Source organism: Blennius ocellaris (assembly GCF_963422515.1).
Source record: "Blennius ocellaris genome assembly, chromosome: 18".
Taxonomy (NCBI): domain Eukaryota; kingdom Metazoa; phylum Chordata; class Actinopteri; order Blenniiformes; family Blenniidae; genus Blennius; species Blennius ocellaris.
Window position 1 is genome coordinate 13,762,969 of NC_137667.1, and position 13,875 is coordinate 13,776,843.

General features: G+C 41.6%; 1 protein-coding gene across 1 annotated transcript in view; it reads right to left on the minus strand.

The window, feature by feature from the left end:
* akap12b (A kinase (PRKA) anchor protein 12b) overlaps nt 1-12,798 on the minus strand; it is a gene marked incomplete at its 5' end in the record, with an annotated part of 40,266 nt that extends 27,468 nt beyond the window's left edge. Inside the window, one exon of the mRNA XM_080513742.1 lies at nt 12,652-12,798. Within this exon, the coding sequence (XP_080369868.1) occupies nt 12,652-12,798 (147 nt within the window). The remainder of the gene's footprint in view (nt 1-12,651) is intronic.
* Nucleotides 12,799-13,875: the final 1,077 nt, after the last annotated feature.

The following is a 13,875-nucleotide window of genomic DNA, read 5'->3' on the forward strand; positions in this document are numbered from 1 at the left end:
GAAGCTGAAGTCATCTGGGATTAAGGTGCTTCAGCGGTCATTCGCTGAACATTTTTAACATTTTAACAGTTACACAATTTAAATAAATCTTATTCATCTTATAGGAGGGTTACATTGGATTTTACTGATTGTTGTGCATCAATATTAACAAAGACAACGTGGGGGTTTGAATCCTCCCCATATGACGGTACACAATCAGAACCTTTAGGCCAGAGCAAGGTATTTTTCTTTTACCCTGCGTTGTTCTCATCCCGACTTCTCTCTGGTCCAAAAACTCCTGCACTTCATTGTATACACCGTTTATCTCTAATTTCACTTACGTCTCGGCTGCAGCTCTTCACTCAGTGGGTCCTTGAAAAGAGCCGACATGCTGTCGTGTAAATCACTCGACGACGGCCAGCAGAGGAGATCTATACCTTCTTCAACCAAACACATGACGAAGGTGGAGGCGTTTAATGGAAAACAGGAAGGTGACGCAGCAGGAACATCACATCTTAAAACCACGTCTCCAGTTTGGGAGAGGACAAACTAATTATGCAAAAGAAGTCTGGTGCCTGGTCTTTTAAATTCAAGGCTGAACTGAATCAGGAGCCTCCATCTACACAAACAAAGAGCATTTTAACGTCGCGTTCAACATCTTGTTACTTTACTCCTCTGCTGAAATACAACACAGTATTATTATTTTGACTGTGGCTTTAAAGGTTAAATTCTCCAATGTGTTTGATACACCAACAGAGTGGAAGAAAAGAATCTATTGTTTGATTGGAAACAGATGGAAATCCTTCCAGAATGAAACACATCAGATACAGTTGGCAGATATTTTCCATCCTACCACAAAGCCAGCAATAAATGTCAATCACCAGTTAAAGTAGAACACCAATAAACCTAAACGGCAGCACTCCCTTTCGCTAATGCAGCCATTTTGCTGTCAGCATATCGTTAATTCCGCAGAAAATATACATACAGCTAAATGGATCAATGTGAAAAGCTTTTACCTTTCCATGAGCATAATGAGAAGTTTATTCAGCTGTTGTGTGGAATGGCTGCGTGGTAGTTTGGCAACACAAACTATCAAGTTACGATCGTTCTCAGAAGGACGTGTGCGCACACAAGCCAGCTCGCCGCGGGAGATAACAGGCTTAAAGACTCGCTGTGCGGTCGTATTTTGCCCGGGACAGTTAACCTCCCGACCTTTGACCTCAGAGGTGTGGATAGAGTCCCAGAGCAGACGAAAGTAGAATGACACCGCTGGTGAGGGGAGCGGCCGGGAGAGAAGAGGGGAAAAAAAAAAAAAAAGCAATAAAGACGGAGGAGAGAAGGTGAAGACAGAAAGAGTGTGGTAGAGCAGACACAGGGGATGGAGATGAGGTGATAGAATAGAAGAGTAGAATAGGTGCGTCCCAGAACACATTATTACAATGGAAAACTTTTTCTTATTCAATCAAACGGTAAAACTGACAAATACTTATATTGTGAAATATTTCAAGTCTCTTTCTCTGTATAATTTTATTTTTTTAATAGTATCTTAATAGTCAAACTTATACTTCGAAATTGCTTGAAAATGTATAGTTTTTACATTGAGTGTGGATATTGCCCCATCTAAAACCTTTCATCCAGGCACAATATGTTAAAAGACCTTGCAAGATGTTTTTAACCCTCGCTTCCCAGGACGAACCTGAGGCCTGCATGAGCGTCATGCCTGAGCCCCTTTTCCTCTCCACTCCCCTCTTCATGTCTCTTCACCCCTGCCAGCCCCCAATCTATTATCCCTGACCCCCACATTCAGTACATACCAAAGATCAAAGCCTGACAAGACCCTCGAAGAACACTCTCACTGTTTCCACAATCCATTAACTCGACTCAGGTGCTTAACTGAGAGTACCTGTTTCTGTGTGTGTGTGTGTGTGCACACTGCAACCCTTGTGTGTGTGTCGTTGCGCAATCTGGAGCCCCAACATGCTTTAAATGATCATAGTCTGATCAAGTTTGGATCAAGCCAGATGTGACTATATCATTTCACACCCAGATGTTTTACAGATCATGTCCTTGCTGCTTTCTATTTACAACAGCGTGGAAACTCCATCTCTATTGTCATTTTCTCATCCACCTCTCCTCCGTATACACGGAAGGTTTTGCCCCCTGGGCTTTTATTTGCGGGGCTTTTCAGGAAGGAAGACATCCATTACAATAAATCTGTCAACTCTCCACTGGCAAATGCACAGGCACAAACTGTAAATGGAAAAAAAACAAAAACAAAACTCTCCTGCTCCATGAGTCTGTCAGCATACCTCTGTGTTTGTGTATCTGAAGGTTTGGACCGCCAGCTTTTCCACTGGGTTTTTCTTTAATGCATGCAGCTCACATCCTGATCAGAGGTCAGTTATAAGTTCAGCTGAAGCCTGCATCTTCGCCAATGCGGAAGCAGAGATAACGTGCGAGCTCCCCAGAGAAACACCCTGCACCAAAGTTACGTATAAGCCCATTTCTACTTGCTTTCAACTGACGGTGTAAAAAAAAAAAAAAAAATGTCAAGGAATAAGCACAGAGTGTTCATCAAAGCATGCACTTTGATGAAAAAGTTTAAATTCAGAGCTGTTGATTCTGTCCCTCTTGTTAAACGACCAGGTCCAATTTCCATACACAAATAAATTAGAACAATGTATCCCGCCAGTAGAGAACAGGATTTTTATGGACCATTTTCTATCCCTGAGATAGAAGGCAAAATCAATAATAATAATAATAACAATAATAATAATGTAATAAAAAACAAATCACTACAACTTGACATTTTATTACAAGGTTAGCGTCATAAATATACTGTTACATTTAGGACATAATAAAACACCATAATAAGTATCAGTTTGCAGGTAATTAATACATGTGCTAGATTTAAAGCAAAAACTTCAACCATCAAGAAATGTCATTTATTGCTTATGGATTGGAAAGGACGATGATACATTTTGATTCAGTCGCTTTAATAACCCTGAAAGAAATACACCTATGATTCTCATGCTTTTATCTCTATATCTGAGCGCAATGTCATTTCACCTCCCTCATGGTGGATCACAAAGCATTTCATTGGCCAAGACTTGTGGCCAAAAATGGCATTATAGAAATAGACTTGCCTCCATCTTGAAAGAGAAACTGCCATACATGTTGCTGCAAGTCTTCCAGGATGGTTCAAAGCAATTTTAACTAGCATACAATTCAAAGTTGAGTTTGATGTTACAGTGACAACTACATACATTCAAGTATAATTATTATAGCACTGATCAAATTCCTGTATCAACTATGATCACCAGATATGAGAATGAACCTTATTCCACCACGAAGAGAAAGATAATGTCTCACAAGAACATCTGTCAATATCATCATGGTGCAGCAGAGGAGAAGTCAATTATGTTTGATTGATAACCGGACAAGATTCCAGCAGGTTCAGCAGTTCTTTAACACGCATAATGATTGTTTAATTATTCGCCCTATGGATTATAACTTCACTCCTCAGAGCAAATCATTAAAATCGTTTCATTTCGAGTCCTTCTGATGACGCAGTCCGATAGTTGAACGACTTACACAACACCGGTATGCTTGATAGTTTAAAGTTAAGCCCCTTTGGTTATAACCTTTTTATTTGTGAGGTTTCACTGAGCTAAAAAAAGCAACAAATCACTCTATCCTTTTTACACATATGATCAACAACACCTCAGCCCTGAAAGCCATACTGGTCCTTCTGTGACTTGCCGTATTTAATTTCACATTAAAGGGGGGGGGGGCACAGTGAATTCACTAAATTAAACATGAGTGTGATAAAAAAAAAGGAGACACACTGCGCATGTGTGTGAGAGCGCTCAGGCTGGAAATGAAGCAGGAATGCAGAGCAAAAGGTTTGGTGATGGCCGAGCAGGAGATACACACCTGTTCTACAGTGTCAGGCCAACAGATGAAACCAGATTGTCCTCCTCTACCTACATCAGTGCATCTCTAACCCTTTAACCCCCCCCCCCCCCCCCCCCCCCCCCCGGGTCTCTAAACCTCCCACAAGTTGTCTGTTTTTCATCTCCCCCAAAACGCCTTCATCTGTGCGACTGCTGCACTCGAACAGCAAACGGAGCCAAACAACAACAACAGCAGCCGGAGCAAAAGTAGGACCCCCCAGGACACGATCACAATCAGGCCGCGCTGGCCAGCGTCTGACCCCGGGGGGGCCCGGCCTCTCTAACTGGGTTGAAATAACAAATCCAGCCTCCTCGCTGACCCTCCTGTCATGAATCTCTAAATATCTCGGCGCTCTGATAAGCTTGAGCTCCATAGTTATATGAGAGATGAGGGGATGACTGGGGACAGTGTGCAGACACCATAAATACGGCTTTAAATAGCAAGACACTCCAGCCAGACTATTTTTTTTAAAAATAGCTTTAGGGCTAAAAATTACTCTTAGATTATTGTTCTATTAGTGTCTAAATGTCTGATCCAGGTTTGGGCACAGAAACAACATCCAGGGTCACAGACGTCGCCGAAACACTTGACGTGAGACTGAGGAGCAGTTTCAAAGAACGTGCCATTTTTTTAATCAACTGTGTCAGTAAGAAGGAATATGTGTATTTATACATATTTCTCTTTACAGCTAAGGTGCTGTGACAGAAAGAGGCTAATACAATGATTTCTAAATCCGAATTAGGTCAGCGAGGAGCTCAATGCTAACCATTGTGTTTATTATTCATGAGCACATGGAGGTTATTATTGGTACTTCCATAAAGAATGTTCCAATATTGGTTAATACCATGGTTAATAGACACAATTTGATTATTTTAATGAAAGTTAGTTAATCTCATTATTCAATAAATCTCACATTAATAAAAGAAAAGTGACCTTTTCAATGGCAGAGCTTTGGAGGTCACACCAGACTAAGTCAACGGAAATCCGGTCTTGAAAGTGTGTGTGTGTGTGTATTATCGTCATAATCATCATATCATCTCGTGATAACACTGTAGATACTGGCTTTGTCCAAAACTGATATTGTGTGGCCTAAGTCACTGATTCATTTTACATAACCTACAAATATGTAAGTAATTTATTTAATTTTATCATTGGTGAAATGGAGTTGTATATGAATAGGTTGAAATCTTGGGCAATTTTATGTGGATAATTACAAAAAAGTTGCATGGAGACAAAAATTAATGATTTATCAAACTCTAAATAAAGAAAACTTAAACGTTATATCCAGGCATTGTGAACCTGGACAGACAATGATGTATATATAATAGAATTTGCAAAACATGGCAATGATTCAATTCTCATTTCTATAGTTAAAGAACCCCTACTTTATTTTAGTTTTAAATCTGCACTACATTTATTGATTCACACATCTGCTATGTAGCAAACATGCAAAACAGAGTATATTTGGAGTAGCTTTCTTTATATAAGCTAATTAATATACATTAATATAAGATATTTATATATATATATATATATATATATATATATATATATATATATATTTATGTCTGCACCACCTTTGAGTCTTGCTGAAGGCAAATAATCCAAACCTACTAAAATACATCTGAGGGTGACACTGTGGATCACTGACAATCACCTACAGGTCAAATCATGAGTAAATCTACTTTTCATGTCAAGCTCCACATGTAGAATATCAGAAGGAGCGTTCGTCATGTCCTCTCCAGTCTTCTCCACATCACGGGGTGGAGGACCATTTGACTGGAACCCAGTAACCAGAGACATGTGAAGGGAATCAGTTTTGAAAAGCAGCTTGTCCCAACGGCTGCTTGTGCTCATCCTTCATTAATCAAAGATGCCCTTCAATCGTGAGGGCAGTAAAGTCAGGATCAGCTGTTTGCCGTTTCAAAACAACATCTCCGTTCGACTTAAACGGATAAACGTAGAGCATCTAAATCACTGTACCGCATGTTTTCAATTATCCTGAACTGTAGTGGCGTCATAAACCTGCTGTCATAAGACACGACTCGGTAGAACAGCTCCACAGTATATTGTGCAGTGGACAGTATGGGGCTTGTGACACGCACACATTTCTCTGCAGTGAAGTCAGACCTGACTCTCCCAATTACAGCTGGACACCGTTTACTTATTTAGCGTTGTTTTGAAACGCTGCTATAAAAAGTACTGTTTCACCTGAAGTGCACACACGTGATGATTGAAGGTCACAGGACCCGAAGGCAACATCAACTCAGTGAGTAGTGGTTTTAAGTTAAAAGTACGACACTTCAGTAGTGTTTCAGGTAAAAAACACTTCAGCTGTCCGGATCAGAGGAGATGTAAAAAAGCAGCAGCAGCTGCTCCGAAGCAATTTTTCACAGTTTGTCCTTGAAATGCTCCTGACTCCCAGCAGAATGCGCACGCGCGCGATGACCTCACACACTGCTGCATCAGGACCAGAGCTGATGAAAAATGGATGTGCAACAGCAGCAACAGAGCAGAAGGCAAAAAGAAGAGGTGAACGAGTGCATAATAGAAGAGAGCGCTATGAGGACACCTCCTCCCTCAGCAGCTCCATGAGGCTGAAACACTGAGGAAAAGAGCCCTTCAGCTCTCAACAAAGGCTAATCTCTGCAGAAAAAAAAACAAAAAAACAACAGCATTGTTTGCTCAAATGCTTTACACAACCCATGGTTTATGTTTTCCTGTCAAGTGGCCTTGAGAGCCACGTTTTTTCTCACGAGCAACGGCCCGACTCATCGACACGCCTCGCCACATCTCTGCGTGTTCATTAAACGGCCCGTAAATCCTCCCGACGCTTTAAATGCAGGAGTTGATGGATGCACACTCCGCACAAGGTGTTTTTATTCTTTAGTCAAATGGAAACACGCTGTAGCGGCTGTTTTCACAAACTATACACAGACGGCCATTTTGTTTCTGCAAACACACAAAGTGACGTCAAACCAAACTGCACTCGGGAGACTCTCGGAGGAGTGCAGAAAATGGCCTTGCAAGTGCAAAGTAGAGATAAAAAGATGAATCATGGTACTAAAAAAAAAAAAGGAAAAAATGGAGGCGATGAGATCAACCAGGGCCAGGGTGTAATCAAGGTGAAAGGAAGCAAGGAGATATAAATGAGCATGATGGATGTCTTTTGACTGCAAGATTACTGTGACTTAGCACCTTTTCTGCAGAGTCATGAATCAGTCAGCAGTATCTTATTAATATATAGTTTCATTCACACGATTCTGTGAAATAGGAGTGACCTGTAAATTAATTAGAGCATCGTCTGTGAGAGATGGTAAACAAACTAATTTCATCAGATCTTAGGAATGACAGCAATGTAATCACACACACAAGACTCTATATTGCACATATGTATGCCTCTGACTTTCAAGGGATAAACGAAATGCCACGAAGCTATACAATAATAAAAAGCTGCATGAAAAAAGGATGACTTGAGGTCCAGTCGTTGCGATTGATTGGGATGGAGTAGCAACAACAGTCCCCGAGGATCAGTGAACAAGACGAGTCTGACTCGCCGAGACCAGCAATATTCAATAACGTATCATCATCACAAGACAGTCGATTCCCATGAGGAGACTCCTCTTCACCGCAAATTAGAGGAATATTAGTTTTAACCTGAGCATGAATGAAGAACAGCATGTCAGCTATTTCACTAAACTTTCATTTGTTGGAGGAGGAGCACCTTATAATCCTGAAACTATTAGCTCTAACATTAACATTAACATTATCATTAACAAAATGTCACTGAAACCCTGTAGTTCACACGTCTTAATGCACCTTGACCACATTAGCCTGATTTAAGCAAAAGTTAGGAGATGAAACTGGAGAAGTTCTACTGTCAGAAGTATGGGGAGAAGTATGAAAAGCTTTAATAATGAATAGCAGCTTGGGTGCAGTACTAACAATTTAATGGTTAATCAGGCTTGGGAAAATGAGCTAGAAACACTGAAGGAATTGTTAAAAACAAAAACAAGCCACGGAGACGAGGGGAGAAACACTGTTATGCAACACTTTGTTGATGCAGTTTTGCTGCTATTGTGAGAACTAGTTTTCATACAGTATTCACGTATATTCAAAAAGGAGTTTTGAGCTGTTGTGGTTTGGGGGTTGCTTTTTGTCTGCTTTATTAAATTCTTATCTTATGCAATAACTTCCGTCACTGGACATTCTGCTCTAACTGACTAAATTATTTAGCCTCCTCTGATGAAAGCTCTTAACAGGAAAAAAAAAAATCCACATTTGCTTGTGGAAACTGGAAAAAGCAGAGTCAGTGCAAAGGAGATGATGTTTTTTTTTTTTTTATAAGGTTATGCAATCATACAAAGGAGAGATATACTAAAAGTACAATATGGAAAAAGCAGACATTACACTGGCCATTTACAACAAGAAAAACCCTACTTTGATTGATTTTGAGCAGAAAATGAACGCATCAGCTTTACTTGCTCCATGGATTTTTTTTTTTTAGCTCAATTTGTGTTGATAAAAGCAGCAAGTCCTCAACTTCCACTTTCAACACTCACACAAGCACTTTCTCCGACAACTGAATCTGCTTTTTCTGTACCTGCTCCCAGTCTCACTCAACCTCTGTCATCAGTGTCCTTTTGAAATCAGGCAGGAGAACAAGCGGCTGATTCATCTGTCTTTGTGTCGTGTTGGCGCCCCCCCCCCTGCAACCTCCTCCCTCTCCTTTTACATCTTTTTTTTCTTTCTCTCCCTCTCCACACTCGCCCCATTTTCCTCTGCCCACCCAAAATGCTGCCTCGCCGACCCCTCTCCTCTGAACATGGGGGCTTCAGACTCGCCTCAAACCCGGCCCATCCTCAATGGCTCTTCTGTCTCACTCCCTCATCTCTCTCTCTCTCTCTCTGCTTAACAGGATAATCAGAGCCAAGGCAGCGTCTGATCAGCCGCAGCTCATTATACAGGAACGTAGGAGCCTTAATCAGCACACATTACATTATATAACATGATGTTGGATCATTGGAGTCACCTGCCACAGTGATGGCTGGAGGAGCCGGCATGTGATCCCGGTCCCACAGGTGACTGCGACTGTGAGTCAGTGGAGAGCCGACTGAAAGCTTCCAGGATCCAGTTTCCTCACAGGAGGGAGGGGGGGGGCGACCATTTTGTTTATCAAACGCATCAACCTTTGTCCTGTAAGAGTTGCTCACATGCAGTTTGATGAGCCTTCACTTGAGCGATCTTGTGACCGGGCAGGCCGCTCAGTCATATGTCTCCTGTTGCTGTTTACCGAGCTGCTTCATCTAATTCACTCAGGCTGACTCAGAGACGAGACTTCGCCTTTGTTCAGCCTTTCGTGTGGGTCCGCTGATGGTAAGTCGATAGAAACGAAGCGGGGAAGTGCCGTCACCTCTCTCTAAAGACTTTTATTCTGTTAAACCTTCCCGCTACTTCCCACAGTGACTAATTTATCTGGATATTGATGAAGACTCGATGATGTCATTGCCACAATTAAGTGAGAATTTGTATTAGAGGTTCTATATTTGGTCAGTTTCAAATCACTATGGCTCCTGAGAAGTCGAATCATATTATTAATGGACACGCATTCGCATAACAAGGATGCTTCTTTGCCAAGAGTTCACCAATCATGTCTTATTTTAACATTACTTCGTAGAGAGAAAGCGAAATAAACATAAGGGTGGTCTGGAGGCCTGTTCACTACATAACAGTACAGGTGGCGGCAATTCATTTTCACTCATTTACTATTTTAACTCATTAAAGTTATTTTAACCAGATTTTTATTTGTTGGATGAAGCCAAATTGCGATACGACCACTACTTACATGTCCACTTGCTTTACGGCCATAACATGTTTAATTCCATAACAGTTGTGGTGCCGCGGAGTCACAGAGCTATGACGGCGATTAGTTGTGGCATTTTTAAAATTCCTCCGTGAAGTGGAGACGATATCGACCGTCTATCAACCAGGAAGACTCCAACCAAGTGCAAACTCGCACCCGCCTTCCCCCCCCCTTTTTTTTTTACACCCAAAGTGATGCAAGTGTTTGTCTCTTCTCAACTTGATGTTTACGATTTATTATGAATAAAAGACTTCAGGGTCACTAATTTATCTTCTATAAACATGGATCACTTACAGAGAGAGCTTCTCTGTGTTTTTATTGCCACTCTCTACTTAGTCCGAGATGACATGCTGGGTGCCACAGCTGAGGTCTGGTTAATCCTCGCGCGAGACAACAAGTGGATCGGGTTTTGTCGGTAGAAGAGAAACGTTGTCAGAAGGCTCCAATCACTCACCAACGATATGGACGTACGGATGTAATTATGAAACCGTTTACTGGATAAATCAAGAGGTTTGTGACTCCAGTTTAGTCTCAAATGAATTATTACCATAGTCACCAGTTTCAGCCTGTTTTATTCATTTATCCAGTTTTGTCAGTCAATTTGGACTGAGAAGGTGGTCAAAGACATATAGCCTCCGTTTTATCTTACCAAGATGCAACGTAAATATATTATATTTCAGCATCAGTATAAGTTATTCATAGCAGCCGATCAATCATGTTTATTTTCTCAGGCATCGTAAAATTTAGTCCTAATGTGTGTGAGCTTTGCAGGACAATCAAGCACAATAGAATAACTTAGGGAATCAATAGCCAATCGTATTAAGAATTAAACGCACATCACATTAAAATAAAACCATATTCAAATGAATGAACTTTACTCAATTCATGCGTAAAAATTCCAAACTTTTAGGCTGCAGAGATCGACAGATGTAATATTTCCCGAAAATCCCAGCTAATAGTCTGTTATTACCCTCTTGTTGCCATTAATGAACAAATAAGATTTAAAAACAAAACCAGGACTGTATCGAGACTGACAGAGCTCTCATTGTGTCAACCTACTACATGTGGGAGAATCAGTCTGAACTCACAAACTGTATCACCTGTCACAGCTGGAATAACACGGCACAATCGAGGTGCAGAGGTCACACAAGCAGCTTTGAAACATTTCATATCACACATTCCAGTGTCCCGATGGAGAAATGTGAATGAAAACACCGCTCCCGCGATAAGAGTCCCAGGATTAAACAAACGCCCCAACATGAAGTCAATTCGTAGAAAACAACAGCTTATCCATTCCGACATGAGTAAACACAACACGAGCGTGAGAATTAAAGAAAAAGCTGAACACAAAAAGCCGAAATTAAATATTGATTTAAGTTCCATTCGGGTTTTCTGTTTGACACCTCAGCTGAATTCATTTGACCTTTCGGGTGACCTCTAAAGAAACGGTGCGGGGTACAAAACGTGACTTCTGACCTACTGCCAATAAAAAAAAAATCTATATATTGAAAGGTTGCATGTGGCACGGACAGAGCAGGTGGTGATGTATACATTAGTCATTAGAAGCTGCTTACTAAATATTCATTCGCACAATACTGAGCAATTTGCACCGAGGTACCAAAGCTGCGCCTGCCAGATGCTGATAATGACCAAGGAGCGCTGCATGGTCAGGGAAATAAAAACACGATGTTGTCTTTCATAACAGTCTGTGTAGCTTTAACCTAAACATACAGAGGAGTTTAGGAATGATAATATCAGCTTATGAACTATCATTTACCGACACATCGTTGCTCACAGTGTCGTGGATCACGTCTGTCTGACATGTGACCAAATCCAGTGATCACAGCCTGATGTTGGCAGATAATGTCCAGTTTCCCCCTCAAAATTAATTAGCAATGAAAACAGAGATGAGATTAGCAAGTGGTGCAGAAACTTATTAGTGAATTAAGTTTTCCTTCAGTGAGCTTTCGAAAAAATAGATCAAGTTGTCAGCCACGAGGTTGTGAAGACTTGCTGTATTGCTTCACTGTTGGACTGTGAGCTGGACACATTCAGTTCTTCATGTGGAAAACCTCTCTTAGCATTCTTCACCTGTTTAGGTCTATGGCAGGGATAAAAAATTCAGTAAGGTTTCAAAATAAACACTTATTATTAGATAAATGTGCTTGACCAACTGGTTTCATTAAACTGACTATTCAGTTGAATGAAATTCTGTTTTAATTTACTTTATCAAATTGTCGTTTCTTGAATTTTCATTTTCAATAGGTCAAATCAACTTAACTTCTTCATTGTTTACTGTGGAGCTGTTTGTATAGAACCATTCAAGTATTATTATTATTTTTTTAATTACATACTGTACAACTTTTCAATCAGGCTTTGTTTGTTCAGAGAATCACAATGAAACAATGCATATTGAAGAGATGACATATTGGATTATTTGGAGGGGAATTATTGCAACACGTGCACATATGTGTCACGTGGCCTCACCTGAAGGCTTTTACTGACAATATCATTGATTCCTCAGTCAATGATGCGTTCACTGACCCGCTCTGTGGGAATGAAATAAAAACTGCTGCTGTGGAGCGTTGCTGAGTAACTCCACGGGCCTGCGTGGCTGTAAATCTGCACCCGGCTGAGCTGCTTGCGTTTTTATTACTGCGGGACTGCAGACAAGTCGACTCGTTACTCAGCAAAAAAAAAAAAGGCGCACATGGAGCTGCAGCGCATCACTGACGCGCACCGGATTGGGGGGGGGGGGGGGGGGGGGGGGGGCAGGTATGTTTGTAAACATGCTGATATTTTAAGAATGGGATTAATCAAACAGACAGCAGAGGCAGGTTTGTGGGCCTTACCTTGCTGTCCAGGACGCTGTCCTCCTGCAGCACCTTCCCCTGCGCACTCAGCTCCCCGCCGGAGGCTGAGGCTGCGACTGAGGCTGAGGCTGAGGCATCCTCCTCCTGGCTCTTCCCGTCCCGCTGCACCGAGCTCTCTGCTCCCATCGCGAAGGATCTTCAAAGATGGAAGTCGTCAAGGCTCGCGTTTCAACCTCTTCAGAAGGAAAAAGAAAAGCCTCTCCAGCGACCGAGACCACAAGCGAGTATCCAAAGAGTCCGGCGAAAGAAGGAGGAGGAGGAGGAGGAGGAGGAGGAGGAGGAAAAACCAAAAAAAGAAAAAGTGCGAGCTCTGCGGTGCAGCTCCGCCTCGGGGTGGCCAGGACCTGGAGTGATGAAGTGTGAGGAGGACCAGCAAAACTCTTTTAGGACGCCCCCCCCCCCTCCTCCTCCTCCTCACCCCTCGCCTCCTCCACCACCTCCCATCACATGGGCTCCGGTGCGCGCGACACGCCTTGCAGCATCACGGACGGTGCTGATGGAGGAGCAGAGTGCACTTCATGGGACAAACACACCGCGGCTCGTGCAACTCGGCACACAGCAGGAATAACAACTGTTGAACGAGATGAGAAAATATGCACATGTTAAGAACTTAGCAGCAAGATCTATATTAAATATATTTGCAATGACGCAAAGTGTTTAAACAGGTACTAGCGCTCCATCTCACATTGACACAGTCCCGAGTTCCAGTCCAGGTGGTTCACCCACCTTTGTTTGGATTTTTACATCATGCCCATATTCACTCTGCTTTCTTAAAAAAAAAAAACAACAACTTGCTTTTAATGTTGATTGCTAACTTCAAAATGTGCAAACGCCTAATTATGGACATATAATATGGGGTATTATAGTATAACAGTGGTTTGCACTGGTTGAGTTCAGTCTTGGAAGCCTTTCTATGTTGGCTTAGATGTTCTCCTTGAATGTTTTGTTGTTTTTTTTCCAGGTACGTTGGCTTCCTCCCACAGTCCAAGGACATGTGTCTTAAGTGAAATGGTGCCTAGTGTGTGATTGTCTGTTTCTCGGTTTGATTGTTCAGGGTGTTCTGCGTTTATTAAGACTCAGCTGGTACCGGTCCAAGGTACAGACAAAAGCATTTTTTTAAAACTATTATATGATTTTTAATCATAAATACATATTTCTACACAACACTGGGCTTTTTTTTATATATATATTTTTAAAATACAA